Raw genomic sequence first — 15629 nt, forward strand, 5'->3', positions numbered from 1 at the left:
ATTGATTTATGCCTTTCTGAAATTTCCACCTGTTGGTTTTGTCTTCTGGGCATAAAGCAGACTAAATCCACTCTCTATTTGATTTGACATTCTTCCAGATATTGGGCAAGGTACAGAGCAGCTACCATCTCTTTCTTGACACTGTACTTTTAAATAGCACAGCCTAAGATCATATTAGATTTTATGGCTTCTATGCCGCACAATTGACTCATACTGAACTTGAAGCCCACTTTCATACAAACTCCAATTTCACTATGTCTCTCCCATTTTGTATGTGTGCAGTTTAATTTTTAAAACCAAGTATGGGATTTTGTATTTTTCTCTATTAAATTTCATCTTAATTAGGTTTGTTCCATTTTTCTGTACTATAAAAATCTTCTGGGCTCTGGATTCAGCTTGTCAGTTATTCTTTCTAATTTTATGTCATCAGCAAATTTGAGTACACTAAGTTAATGGCAGAGCCTAGATTAGAATTCATGTCTTCTCAGTTCTAGTTGATTTCCTCTAACTATGAATCCATCTGGCTGGGGCTCTGCCCTGCCTAACAAGGACCCAATGTGCTTCTAATCTCCATATCCTCATGTCTTGTCAAAAGTATATGAGAATAGACATGACAGTCAACACATTCACAAAGCCTAATGCTAATTTCCTCATCTTCACATTTCTCAGCCCCATAAGTGGGCCTTTTAATTATCTTAAGATGACAGATTTAGAGCTGGAAAGTCTTCTACAGGGTGTCCCTAAAGTCTGGACACATAGGCAAAAATACATATTTGGAATATTAACAGACCTTAGCCCCCTTGACTTCTTTTTCTGGGGTATGCTAAAGAAGAAGGTGTACTCAATGAAAATCACAGATGCAACACACTTGATTGAACGTATAAAGAGTGAATGTGCTAAAAATCAATGGCAATGTGGAGTTATTGCATCAAGTTTACATGAATCTTGCAAAGAGCATCAACCTTTGCATCACAAATGATGGAAGTCATATTGAAGATTTTATTTGTTAATATTCCAATTAAATAAAATGTTGTTGAAAATTTCACTCATTTCATTTCTTAAAAATATGCATTTTTGCCTATGTGTCCAGACTTAGGAACACCCCCACATTTTATAGATGAAAAAACTGATTCCAAGAGAAATGAGTCTTACAACATCATACAGACAGTAAGTGGGAGATCTAGGCTTCAAATATAGTCCCCTAACTCCAGATCCAAGGCTTTTTCCATTGTTTCATGCATCCTTTGACTTTTTCCTAAGTCTTGGTCTTCCTGGTGGTAAGATTAAAGGACAATGACACTCTTTTATATTCAGCCTCTGTTATCTTCCTTTACTGTTATCTTTTGTGTGTGCTTTAAAAAAAATGAGCTCATCACAGAACTCCCTGTAAGCCACTTCAATCTCTTTAGATACTTTTTCCCTTTTTTTCTCATCAGAATTATTTGCATTTGTGTCATCAGGATTTCAGACTTCGGAATCTTTACCCAGATCATTGGAGATTCATGTCATAGTATCTTAACTGTCTTTAACCTAAATTCTTTCAAATCTCACAGAATCACTGGTATGTGACAATGAAAAACATCCAGTCCAATCAGTCAATCAGCAAGTATTCATTAAGTGCTTACTATGTGCCAGGCACTCAGCTAAGTGCTTTGCAGACAAACGAGCATAAACGATCCTTGTCCTCAAAGAGCTATCATTTTATTGGAGGAGAAAGCATATAAATCAGACATACAAGATAAATACAGAGTAGAAGGAAGGTAACCTTAGAAGAGGTGGCACTAGCCACTGGGGACAGGGAAAGCATCCTGGCAGAAATGGCATTTGAATTGCCTTGAAGTCAAGGATTCTAAAGTAGGAACCTAAGAGAGAGGGCATTCCAAACTAGGGTAAAAGCCCAGTCCATACTTGAATAAGAATCTCCTCTCCTATATTCCCCAAAACTAATTATTTTAACAATATTTTATTTTTTCCAATCACATGTAAAGACAATCTTTAACAAACACTGTCCTTCCCTCCCCCTCCTCCCCCTCCCACCCATTCTCCCTCTCTGACATGGTAAACAGTTTTATATAGATTATAAAATGTTTATAAAATTAAAACAAAACATGTTTCCATATTAGTCATGTTATAAAAGAAGACTCAGACAAAAAAAAAACATGAAAAAAAAAGTGAAATGGTGTACTTCAGTCCTCATTGACTCCATCAGTTCTTTCTCTAGATGTGGGTAGCATTTTACATCATGAGTCCTTTGGAACTCTCTTGGATCATTATATGGTTGAGAAGAGCTGTTATTTACAGTTGATCGTCCAGTATTGCTATTACTGTGTACAGTGTTCTCCTGGTTCTATTCACGTCACGTTACACAACCATCAGTTCATGTAGATCTTTCCAGGTTTCTCTGAAACCATCCTGCTTATCATTCCTTATAGCACAATAGTACTCCTTCACAGACATATAGTACAACTTGTTCAGCCATTCCCCAATTGATGGGCATCCCCTCAATTTCCAGTTCTTTGCCACCACAGAAAGAGCTGCTGTAAATATTTTTGTACATGTAGGTCCTTTTGTACGTGTAGGTCCTTTTCCCTTTTTTTAAAAAATCTCTTTGGGTTATAGACCTAGTCATGGTATTAGTATGCACAGTTTTATAGCCCTTTGGGCATAGTTCCAAATTACTTTCCAGAATGATTAGATCAGTCCACAATTCCACCAACAGTATATTAGTGTCCTAATTTTCCCACATCCCCTCTAACATGTATTATTTTCCTTTTCTGTCATATTAAGCAATTTAATAGGTGTGAGGTGGCCAAAAAGTAATTATCGAAAGTCCACTTAGATACCTACACTTCATGGCAAGCCCCTACCTCTCAAGGAAGCCCATGGCACTTTGGGGCATCTCTAATTCTTAGAAAGTGTTTTCCTTACCTCAGATATAAACCTGATACTCTAACATTCATACATGGCTCTATCCTCAGAGGTCAAATTCTCTTCCACATGATAGTTGTCAGGTCTTCACTAAGTTTTCTTTTCTCTAAACCACCCATTCCCAATTCATCTGGTCAGTCCTCGTGTGTCAGAGTGTCCAGTCCCCTCACCGTGGTGCAGTTCCTTATGTATAACAAGTGCTCATTAAATGTTTATTGAGCTGAATGCTGGTTGCTGTCTTCTGGACATGTTCCACCTTGTCCTTACTTCCAGAGCTCAACACAGTATTCCAGAAGTGGACTGACCAGGGAAAAGACCACAGATGGGATTGTTATCTCTCGTAGGCTAAGTTCAATTCCCATTTTAATGTAGCCTAAGGTAACATAAGCTTTTTTGGCTGTCCTATCACACTCTGCACATACTGAGTTCTAAAATCCCCAGATCTTTTTATCATATAGTTTGAATTTATACCAGTACAATAAATTCTTTCCATTCAAGTGTAAGAATTTGTACTTATCACTACTAGATTGTATCTTAACCAATTTAGCCCACTACTGTGGCCTGTTGAGATGTTTTTCAGACTTGGACTTTGTAGCTATTTCTAGACCATATTGCCTTAACTCCAGCTGTCATCCCCACTAGAAATTTGAACTCTGTCCTTGGAACTACCCAGGGCCCTGATAAGTGAGAATTTTGTCTTATCTTGCCTAGATCCAGGCCTTTACCTCACTTCCTGGCCATCTCCAGACCACGCTGCCCCATGTGTATACCACTAACACCACCCATAAGGCAGAGAGTATCTTGCTCATATGTATATACCCAGCAATTAACACTCTATCTGGCATATAATAAGTGCTTAATAAATGCTTTTTCTATCTACCTATCTATTCATCTGTCTATCACCTAGTATGCTAGCTATCTTCTCTAGCATCTTACCTTTCACAAATTTGATAAAAATGCGATCTGTGTCTTTATCTAGTTCATTCATGTAAATATTAAACAACACAGCTCAAAGGCAGATCCTTTGGGTCTCTACTGGAGGCCTACCTCTTAGATAACACTAATGTGTTAGTGAATACTCTGAGCTTGGTTAGCCAAGCAGTTCTGAATCAACCTAAATGTACTCTCTTGTAGCTCACATCTCTCCATCTTGTCTACAGTAGCAATAGGAAAGACTTCACCAGATACTCTGCCAAGAAAAAAAGTATTTTTATCTATTCCATTCCCTTTTGTCTATCCTATCAAAAAAAATGAAATGACATTAGTCTGACGTGACCTGTTTTTGACGAAGCCATGTTAGTTCTTGGTGATCACTGCTGCTCTTTCTAGTCACAAACTTTAACTTTGATATTTTAAAATTTTGGCAGAAATCAAAATCAATATCACTAGTCTATAGTTTAAAGATTCCACCTTCTTCCTTTCTTAAAAACCTAAAATTTGCTCTTCTCCAATGCTGAAGCATCTCTCTAGTTCTACTCAGTCTTTCAAGTATAACTGACAGTTACCCAGCAGTCACATATACAACTAGGTACTCTCTTACCATCTCCTCAGTTAGCCTTGGTTTCAGCTCCTGTTAACCACTTTGATCTGTCTTTCACCAGTTTACTTTCCTAACTGCTAGAGTTTGAGATACATTGTAGCCAGCGTTTCCTACCTTAGCTCTCTAAGATCTTGTGGTCAGCACATCCTAACAAAGTTAGGGTTTCCATCATTGCCATTTTACCAAGTTCTTTTTTACTGGTTAAAATAGTAACTGTGATACCAGCAAAAGCTTTTCCAAACCAATATAACTGGTCCTTCCTAGGAAAGAGAGAGAAAAAACTCAGGTACCTGTCACACCTTTCCCTTCTTAGCTCTATCTTAGTCCTGCTGCTACTACTCAAGAGTTCCTAGGATATCAACAATTCACCCCTAACTCTTGAAATTGTAGCATCTACTGGCTCTTAATTTCCCTAGAAAAAGGATGTACAAACTTTATGATTTGTTACAACCTGTGATATTGTAGCAGTGGACATGTATTACAGAAAAAAGGAAAATATGTACAGTATCACAGGTAAAGTAATGCCTTCCAAACCTCAAACTACTAGCATGAAGATTAGGACATGTTATTGGAATAAGTAGTTAAAATGTCATCCATGTGTTCTAGTCTGCATGCAGTTTTCTGATTGCTCTAAAAGTTCTCTTCTTCAATTTGTTATCATTTTATCTATTTGGTAAGACTTGGAGAAGTTGGAGTTTAAGAGACCTGCCCAGGGTCACACAATTTGTGTTCCTTCCCTTGTCTCCTTAAATACAGCTTCCTTAGATAAACCTTTAACCACTGCTTAAAGAATTTTACCATATAGTTAACAATCTAGTTACAGATTAATTTATATAGTTTTTGAACTGAAAATCTGCAGCTAAATTAGGTATGGCTAGAGAAAATTCTTTTTAAATGTACATTCCTGAATTATATAGTACCAAGTAAAATGAAGGAACAGGGCAACAGGGTGGCCCAGTGGATAGAGTGATGGACTTGGAATCAGGAAGACTCATCCTCGTGAGTTCAAATCTGTTCCCAGGCACTTACTACCTGTGTCACCCTGGACAAGTAACTTAATCCTGTTCGCCTCAGTTTCCTCATCTATAAAATGAGTTGGAGAAGGAAATAGCAAACCACTCCAGTATCCTTGCTAAAGAAAACCCCAAATGGGGTCATGAAGAGTCAGACACTGCTGACATGACTAAACAACAACAAGAACGAGGGAAAGATTTTATTTTTGTTAACTTAAAACTTTAAATGAAAGGAAATATTCAATATAAATGCCTCTACTACATTTCAGTCCCTTGTATTTATTTTAGACTTAGAAAAAACCGTAGAGATTATCTAGTCCACAATCTTCATTTTATAAATGAGGAAATAATCTCACAGAGATTATATTAAAAAGACTCTCTTAAGACAGCCTTACCTGAAGCAGTCTTTTGGACTAGGAGTTGCTGGAGACAATGGTTGAAGATCTTAATTTCAATTAACTTTGCTACTGGTTGCCTACAGTACTCAGTCACTGTTTTACTAAATGAGACTGAATCTCAGGTTAACAACTGCCTGAAGCTCCAGCTCATTCCTTGTCTCCCTCCTTCTTATGTACCTTTATACTATAAATATAATAGAAGTCATAACAAACAAATAAAATATGGAATTGTAATCCAAGTAAAACTATAAATTCTAAACTCTTTGTTATTATTTATTAATAATAATGTAAACTTTAACAGAAAATAATTATAGTTTTATTTATTCTTCGTCCTCTTGTGATCTTTTCCATGTGGTTACAAAGTTTTGTTGCCATTTTTTTAAACAGAGGTTATGTATGTAGTTTTTCTAATTCTTCTATCCTCTGTCACTTTGTGCATTTTTCCATAATTCATTTTTTCACATCATTTCTTATGGCACAAAGATGCTCTATTATATTGGTCTATCACAATTTCTTCAGCCATTCCCTAATTGTTGGTTGTTTCCAGTTTTTCTACTGTTAAAAATAAAGTGGCTGTGAATATTTTTACATGTAAAAAGTCCCCTTTTCCTTTTAATAATATATTTAAGATATAGTTCCTGCATTAGGATTACTGGGTCAAAAGATATTATCAGTTTTGCACGTCTTACAGTATATTGTCAAATTACTCTACCAATAAAACCCCCATCCCACCAACAGTGCAATATAGTGTTCATTTTTCCACAATGCTTATGACATTTAGTAGTATTATTTCTGGCTAATTTTGGTATCTTAAATTTCATTTTATCAGCATATCTTTGCACCCTTATTTTAGAATAATACCATTAGGAAAACATTGAGAAAGAGATGATGTGACTTAAAATATTACAACTTTTTGCTAGATATTCCAGGTCCTTGTACAGACTTATTTTCTTAAGGCTAATTCACCTCATCTGAGAAAGAGTAAATTGCTACTATTGCTTAAAGTTCTATCACATTGCATTGAAGTTCATTCTTTCCCTTTTATTTCAGTGCCATGAATCTGGACAAGTTTGAAAAAGGCCCCAGGGAAATTTTTCATCCTGAGATACAGAAGGTAAAAGAAAACTTTATAGTTTTTAGAATTGGTGTATGAAATATATGGAACATATATGCTTAAAAGGAGCATTGTTGGCTTGAGAATTATCTTTTTTAACTGAAAAATGATGTTGAATTACATGAGACAAATGAGACTAATTCATTAATTAAATGTTTATTGCTTCCACTAAAGTCCTACTTTGATGCCTTTTTGAGTATAGAGGTGAATCTCTTGATCTCAGAGAAGGACAGGAAATGATCAGAGATTTAAAGATGACTCCTAGGTAGGACATCTAGGGTAGAGAAGGCAGTTGTCACTTGCTTACAGGCTAAAACCACAAGAGAAGACTCACCTGGGAATGGGGGTCGAAGATACACAAATTCTGATACATGGGGACAAACCTAATGCTAAGAACTGGAGGCAAGGGATTCTAGAAGAACTGAGACATCTATAGCCTTGCCAATCTACATCCATTGACAAGAACTAGTCTAACCTCTAGCCAAGACAGGACTGGATTTATTGAATCAAAAGATAATATTTTTAAAGTAGGGATGCATATGAAGGTGATGTCAAAACAAATGACAATTTTTTTTAAATAGAGGATGATAAAGGTAAAAAAGGATGATATAAGAAAAAAATAAGGCCTGCTTCCCTCCCAGTTCATGGACATTGGGTCTGGCAAATAAACCTTTGTAAATCTCTCCTTTGATTTATTACTCTAACCTTCTTCAGTATATCTCCTTGTAGTGCTATTAATAATGCAGAACACCAAAAACAATTCAGAATATCTAAAAGGAGGGTTATACACTCTTCTTAGGGAGCAAGACAAGACTAAGTAGAAGGTAAAGTCTTGTATTATCTCCTGTGGACCATGTGGGTGTTTAAGGTATAGAAAAGAAAGGTGGTGGCAGCTAGAAACCTAAAGTTGATATCAAGGAACTATGTCCTAGAACTTTCAGATAAAAGAATTATGGTCCAATGATGATGGGCCCCATGACATCACTGAGCATATCAGAAAACTAGCACAGCATATTTGTTTTGCATCTTCAGCCTTAAAGAGTACATTCATTTCTTTAAAAGTACCCCTACAACTTATATACATAACCTAGTAAGGTTGCAAGCTGTATTCCTTCTCAGATAAAAGATGGTAGATCTCATTTGAAACTCATCATAAATTTCCATACTTTTTATATTTTAAAAAACTCTTCTCAAAATAGTTAAAACTTAAGCCACTTTAAACAACACTACATTTAAAGTTTACCCTTTATGTCACTTTAAAAATTACAATTACAAATGCAAAAAAAAAGTCTTTCCCCTAGTCTAATCAGCCTTTATTCCCTTTTTTAATCTTCTACTTTGCTTCCAAGAAAGATACTTGGCTGTTTTCACCCACCTCCGCTTTAGTTTCAACTCTTGTCAGTCCTTTCCTTTCCTATTCCCCTTGCCATGTTAACTTAGCCCTCAGCTATAGGTATGGGCACTGTAGGTCAAGGTATCATTGATGATCTGCTCTCTTCTATACCCATTTCTGAGGATAGTTCTCCCAGTTAATTTCTGATCTGCACAATTATCTTTACCTCTTATTCTCCTTTCCAAGAAGAGAGAAAGATGCAAGCAATACTTCTATGCAACTTGGAGAAAGCATCCATCTTATATCAGTCAGTTATAGTCCAAGGCTTCTTGACCTTTTTTGTGTCATGGATCCCTTTGGTAGTCTGGTGAAGCCCATAGACCCTTTCTCAGAATAATGTTTTTCAAATAATTGAAAGAAATTCTAAATTTCAATTAGAGGTTAATGAAAATAAAGGCATAATTTTTTAACGAAGTTCACAGACCCCTCAACAAAATCTATTCATGAATGGTCCATAGACTCCAGGTGAAGAACCACTGTTCTAGTGAAAGGAAGTTTCTGCCTATAGCTTTTGTTCTTCTCTTTTGAGAAGCTTTACCTAATGTATCTGTTCTTGGTTGTTGTTGTTTTTTAACTTAAAATATTCGGACTTTAGTACCATTATTACTAATAACCAATGAAATAATATCATTATCATCTGCATAAAGTATAATCACAAACCCTTCTTTCCTTTCAGCAGCTGGCTTCAAATACAAGGGGAAATGTATTAGAAAGTCACCATGTCAAAACTGAATAGAAAATAAATTTCACTGAAAGGTCTGGCCTTGTCTTTTATATCTAGTTCTGGGCACCTTTCTATGAAGGACCTTGACAAGCCAGAGTGCATCCAAAGGAGCACTAGGGAGAGCCTGGAAGCCAGGAAGATAATGAAAGCTCATTTGATAATATTTAGGTGTGAAGAGAAGACTTAAGGAGAAAGATAATTATTAGCTTTAAGTATTTGAAGGGCTGCCATAGGACACAGAGATTAGACTTGTTCCGTTGCATCCAAAGCAAAAAAAAACTAGGAATAATGGGGGGAGGGGAAATTACAAAGAACCAAAACTGGACTTAATCTAAGGAAAAACTGAGGCAGTAACAAGACAAGAGGGAAACAGAAGAAAGCAGAAGAAATGATAAGTGTCAGGAAGCTGGATATCTAGGTAAGACTTTAAATCTTAGCTAAAGGTATATCTTTATATTAGAGTTTTGGAGGAATCTACTAATTACAAATCAAAGCCAGCTGAGTAATGTAGTGTCAGATTGGGGAGAAAAGACTAGTCGAGTCCCAGAATGGGTGCAGTCAACCTACAGACAGACAGACAGACAGACTTGCTCAGGGACTACCAGTAAGTGTGCCCTAGCAGGACAAATAGGCAGGGCCCACCAGCAGCTTGTCATGGGAATTAGCCACAGGAGCTGTAGATATAAAAGAGAGGGCAAGGAGAAACTGACATCAGTTTGCAGAGAGCATGCTGTATGTCCTTCTGCAAGTGACAAGTCATAGCAATTTGGTGACATAGTGAGAAGGAAATTGTATATGTAGTCAGAGGACTTGAGTTAGAATTCTTACTCTACAGCTTACAGCCAATGTGACCTCAAACAAGTCACTTAATCTCTTTAGCCCTCAGTTTCTTCATCTATAAAATTGAGGTATTGTTCTAGAGGAGCCCTAAGGTCTTTTCCAGGTCTAATATCCTATGATCCTATGAAATACTCTAAGTACAAAATATAGGCTAGCAGAAATTGGGCTGGAGGAATTCCTTATTTTCCAGGTTTTCAGGTAGAATAAAGTATTCCTTGAAATGATGAAAGAACTACTTGAAAAGGAAACCAAAGAAGAAAAAAAGATCTCGAGGCATATCTTAGTCTTTATGAGGAATATAAGGGACAACTTCTTAATAATTACAGCTGTCTCTAAATGGAAAGGGCTTCCTTGGAAGGAAGTGAGTTCTCGATTACTAAAGACATTCAAGCATAGAGTGGATGAATATTTTAGAGATGTTAAGGTAAAAGTGAAACTTGGTGACTCTAAGATCCTTTCTTTCAGGGTCTCACAATCTCTACCTGGGAGGGTTCTATGACCTCTAATAGAGATATATCCAAAAAGACAGGAAATAGCTACAAGGATGTTATCAGGATGTAGTTGTCACTGACCTTGTGACCCAGATTCCTCATTGCCCAAGCCCTTTAGTATTCTCTGTGTCCAAGACTTAATACTTAACACACAGTATACAGCATTTCAACTATAGTTAACTTTCAGATAAGCAAGCATGTTGAGCCCTTGTTTTAGACAACTTCCCAGCAGAATGGAGTATTTTACTGTAGGAATGCATCCCAAGATGAATGACTAATATAAAGAACTTTGGTCTTAGAGTTAAAAGATGACCTATGTTTGGGTCCCAGCTCTGATACTTATTAACTCTGTGGTCTTGAGCATGTCTTACCCTCAATATCATTCATAAAATGAGCATAATAATTTTTGTGTTAACCATCTCTAGGATTATTGTAAAAAGAAAGTGCTTTATAAATCTGTTGTGGTTGTTGTCCATTCGTTTCAGTCATGTCCAACTCTTTGTGATCTCATATGGGGTTTTCTTGACAAAGGTACTGGAGAAGTTTGCCATTTACTTCTCCAGCTCATTTTAAAGATGAGGAACTAAGGCAAACAGGGTTAAGTGACTTGCCCAGAGTCACACAGCTAGTAAGTGTCTGAGGCTGGATTTGAACTCAGGAAGATGATGTTTCCTGACTTCAGACCCGGAGTTCTATCCACTGTGCCACCCAGCTACCCCTTGTAAATGTTACAGTCCTGTATAAAAAAGTAAGTTATTAGTAATAACAGTAACAGTGAATTATAGGCAGGTCTTTATTTGTAAAATTGGAGCTCATCTCCCCTTTCAAAAAGTCAAAGTGGGGACAAAAATTAACCATCACAGCCACCTGATTTAAAATCCACCCCCAACAGCCATAAGGATGCTACTTACTAAGTGTAACTTTCTCATCCACTTACTTTCATTCCCATTATTTCTTGTTAACTTCTTCAGGTCTGCAATGCCTTTTCTTACATTCTGGAAGAACCTTCATTGGCTTTACTTTCCTACTTTTTTTTTTTAGTTGGAGGCATGTAGTCCCCATTGTGTTTGTTCCCAATTGTTTCTGTGTTATCTACTTAGGGTGTTTCTAGATGAAGGACTCAGCAAAAGATTTTTAAAAGAAACACGCTGCTCTATAACCTGAGTGTTGTAGATTAAAGGGTTAACCTCTTACATATGTGAGACAATCAAATAGTTTTCTTGTGTGTAATCACATTATTATTACTTGATGGCTTGGCTTGGGTACTCCCTCTACCGGTGCACGTGGCAACTCGCCCCTGCCTTCTGGTAACGAAGTTTTTGTTGATGTCTTTCCGTTCCTCCATTAAGGCTCCACCCAAACTGCTGGTACCCCTTCTCTGGTTCCTTTAGGCTTTGTACTCATGACTAAAGTGAAAAGCTAGAGTGATGACATTATATCTGCTTTAATCTTCACGCCTTTCAGGAGTATTGCTGCTATGGGTTTTGTTTTGGTTTGTTTTTGTTACTTCTGGATTTGAGGCTGTTCATATGGTTGTTGATTTAGAATTCTAACCACCAGATTTCTGGGTTGCTCTTTATTACCAAGATGTTTGCTACTTAATATCTTGATCATTCACTACAGAGCCATCTATTCATTTTTAGTGAATGCTGGAAAATACAATCTTTCAGCTCCTGGCAGAAAATATCAAGTCATGTTCAAGGTTAGTGAGCCTTGGTAGTCCCATCTGCCTCTTATCTTACTATCCTAGTATAGCAGAAGGATCATTGGAATTGGAGTTAGAAGATCTCACATGAGACCCAGAAATGTGCCTGAAAAGAGCCTTGGATTTGGGGTCAGAAGACCTGGGTTTGGATCACAGCATTGCCACTGACTGGCTCTGTTGACTATGGACAAGTGGTTTCATTTCCCTGAATCTCAGTTTCCTCATCTGTAAAATGAGGGGATTGAACTAAATGACCACTGAAGTCCTTCCTACTTTGACTCTATAAGCCACGCTCTACTATTTACCAGTTGTGCCACCCTGAGAAACTGACCCTGCTCTGAGCTCGTTTCCTATTGTTAAGACCCAATAATAATACTTCTTTTTTTGTCCCAATAATACTTCTTTTTTTTTTTGGCCCTAATACTCACTTTGTCTTGTCTCTATTCTAGTTTGTAATCTGCCTCTTGTTGCTTCATGTTACAGAACCTGTGTGGTAAAAAAAAAAAAATCAGTTAAAATGCTATTCAGATTTCTTTCTAAGAAAAAAAATAATTTTCTCTGAATCTTAGATTCTGTTAAGAGAAACTAGCAAAGTGATCATGTCTTCTTTGAGTTTATAATAGCAAAGAAAGGAAGAACTATGGAGTAGTCAGATAGGTACCTTAGATTGTAATAAAGTGGATTCCAAAATGTTAAGAGAAAAAAATTGGTGCAACTCTGTGGCCAAAAACCCAAAAAGGGTATATACCTCAAGAAAAATGAGTGGTTATAAAAAAAAGTTTTTAGTAGAATCACAGAATTAGAAAGGACTTTAGAGGTCATTTAGTCCAACCTATACCTAAGCAGGAATTTCTCAGCTTAAATTCTAACTCCTCCATGAAGCCTTCTTGGATAATTTCTGATCCACACCAATTCTTCCATAATATGTGCCACTTGTTTTTACAATTATACTCTTTACTCCAATCCAGTAAGCATTTAGTAAGTACCTGTTGTGTCTAAGGGACTGTACTGGGTGGTAGGGATACTAAGACAAAACAAAAAGCAGTCTGGCCTCAGGGAGCTAATAATCTACTAGAGAGATGGTTCATAACACCTAAGTATACCAATGATAATTTGAGGAGGAAGAAGAGTGTGCTAACAAACTAATGGGATCATAGACATAGAGTTGGCTTGTACCTCAGAGATCAGATAATCCAAACCCCTCAGTGAGGGAGGTTAGGTAATTAACCCAAGGTTACAGAGAAAGTTAGCATGAGAAACAGAATTTGAACCCAGGTCCTCCGACTCCAGAGCCACTGAGTGTTTCTTCCATTGATCAAAGAAGACTTCATGTAGGAAACGGCACATGAGCTGAGCTTTGAAGGAGCTTAGGAATTTCAGGAGGCAGAGGTAATAAGGAAGGATTCTAGGTAGAATGCATAACATATCTGAAGGCATGCAGAGAGGATATGGAATGCCAAGGCATTATTTGGCTCTGATTGTTCCACATTGCATTTTTGTTTCTACAAGGATAGATTGTATTGTCACAATTTATGCTGATAAAGAAGAGGAGGCATGTAAAGAAACTTATAAAGGTACACAGAAAACTTCCTGAGGAGCTCAGATTCACAAAAGACATGGACAAAAATAGAGAGAAGGGAATATGACTACATATGATCACAAAAAATTGTCGTGGACCTGTCAAAAGGCCAGTAAAAAGAAAGGCTTTTGAAGCCTAGAATAAATTGAGGCTTGTGAAAAAAAATTGCTAAAAGACATCAATCAAAAAGGTTTATTTGCTTTTTAAGCTATCTTTGGAGCCAGATGACGAACAAGGAAGAGATGAACAGTTCACTGGTTAAGGATGATGATATAATGTTAATCAATAGCAGATTAGAAAGCAGACCTACATAACTTTTACTTAATTTTCATCATCTTTATCAAGGACAATAATCGTCAAACTGAGAAAGGCAGAAATATTATTAAGAGAACAATTAAACCTAAAGTAAAGGAGAAGAGAGTAAGAAAGCGAGAAGCCACTTTTAAAAAATTCATTATCCCAGACTTAGATAAATTATACTCCTAGGACATCAAACTTGGAACTGCTACTACCAAACTACTATCAAATTGGGAAAATGCCAGCCTGGGGAAATTATATATGCTCATACTTGTCGTTCTACTAGTGTTGGCCTTTGGTGGTCCTGTAACATATGGGTACACATCTTGTGCCCTGACATTATAAGAGATGTTCTCAGTGTTCATTTAAAGCATAACTGCGTATAACTTTTTCTTCATCTTCATTAGCTTTCCCAACATCCTCCTCACATACATAGCCAACTCTCTCAGGCATATGGTCATTTACTCAGTCTCATCCCAGAACACCACTGTAATTTAAAACATTTCCAATTTTATATATTGGATAAAATAGTCCTAGTTTTACGTATTAATAAGAATTCCTTCTTAAATATGAGAAATCATCAATGTAATTTTTTTAGTCCATGGTATTCCACAAAGTTATTGATTTTTAAAAATGTTGAACAGAATAGGGCTAAAGAAGAAAGCCCTACTAATATATTTTTAGGCTGTATTAGTACAGGTGTCTTGATTTAAATGAACTCTCTATCGTGGTCAGGCTGCTCTAGAACAGGGTTGCTTAAACTTTTTCTGCTCATGACACTTTCAGCACTTTTTTTGTGGCTTGCTACCCACAGTTTAAGAAGTGCTGCTCTAGAACATTGTTTTTTATCTCATTTTAAGAGGGAATTTGAGAAACTAGAGTGAATTCAGAAAAAGGTGACCAGGATGTTGAAAGATCTCGAAGAGATCTGGAGAGGTTGCCTCTAAGTACTGAGAAATTTTAAATGAAATAATTTTTTGTTAAAGAGAATCTATCTTTATATTTAAAGGTTAGAAAAGGATGCTGATTTTTCAATTTTAGGCCAGCACTTACTCCATTTCTACTGTCAACCACTTCTTGAAATTTAAGGGCCAGCCACACCACAGAAACAAATTAATCCCTAAAGTGCTAGAACTACAAAACAAAAATCAGGAAGTGATAGTTTTGTGAAAACCTATCTGACTCAGGAGCTGAAAGGCAGATTTGACCACCTTGTCTTACAAATAAAAATCTCTTTCCTGGACTGTGTACACATTGTGACTATACAGGCATAACCATCATTACAGGTCCTGAATTATGGAGTATTCATTATTCGAACTAGATTGAAAGTTTTTTGAGTGATAGGTGCTCCCTCACCAGCCCAAAAGTAAAACTGTAAAATAGCTGTGGCCAGACTATTCCAGGCCTAAAGCTTACCCAGTGGCACTGGACATTTGATAATGCTGAGCCTTGTTCCATAAGTAATCTCTAAGAAACTCAAAGGTAGGAAATGGACAGTGAAATCACTCCCTTTTTTTGTAATGCCAGATTAATAGAAGCATTCTTTTTCCAAAACGAAAGCCTTGGTTGGAAAAGATTTTATTTTATTGTCTTAATTCACTGGAACT

General features: G+C 36.7%; 1 protein-coding gene across 1 annotated transcript in view; it reads left to right on the forward strand.

The window, feature by feature from the left end:
- Positions 1-15629, forward strand: part of GARNL3 (GTPase activating Rap/RanGAP domain like 3) — a 187607-nt gene that overhangs the window by 56367 nt on the left and 115611 nt on the right. Inside the window, exon 6 of the mRNA XM_036750526.1 lies at positions 6930-6993. Coding sequence (XP_036606421.1) covers positions 6930-6993 — 64 coding nt within the window. The remainder of the gene's footprint in view (positions 1-6929; positions 6994-15629) is intronic.

The sequence above is a fragment of the Trichosurus vulpecula genome, chromosome 3 (assembly GCF_011100635.1).
Source record: "Trichosurus vulpecula isolate mTriVul1 chromosome 3, mTriVul1.pri, whole genome shotgun sequence".
NCBI classification, from domain to species: Eukaryota; Metazoa; Chordata; class Mammalia; order Diprotodontia; family Phalangeridae; genus Trichosurus; species Trichosurus vulpecula.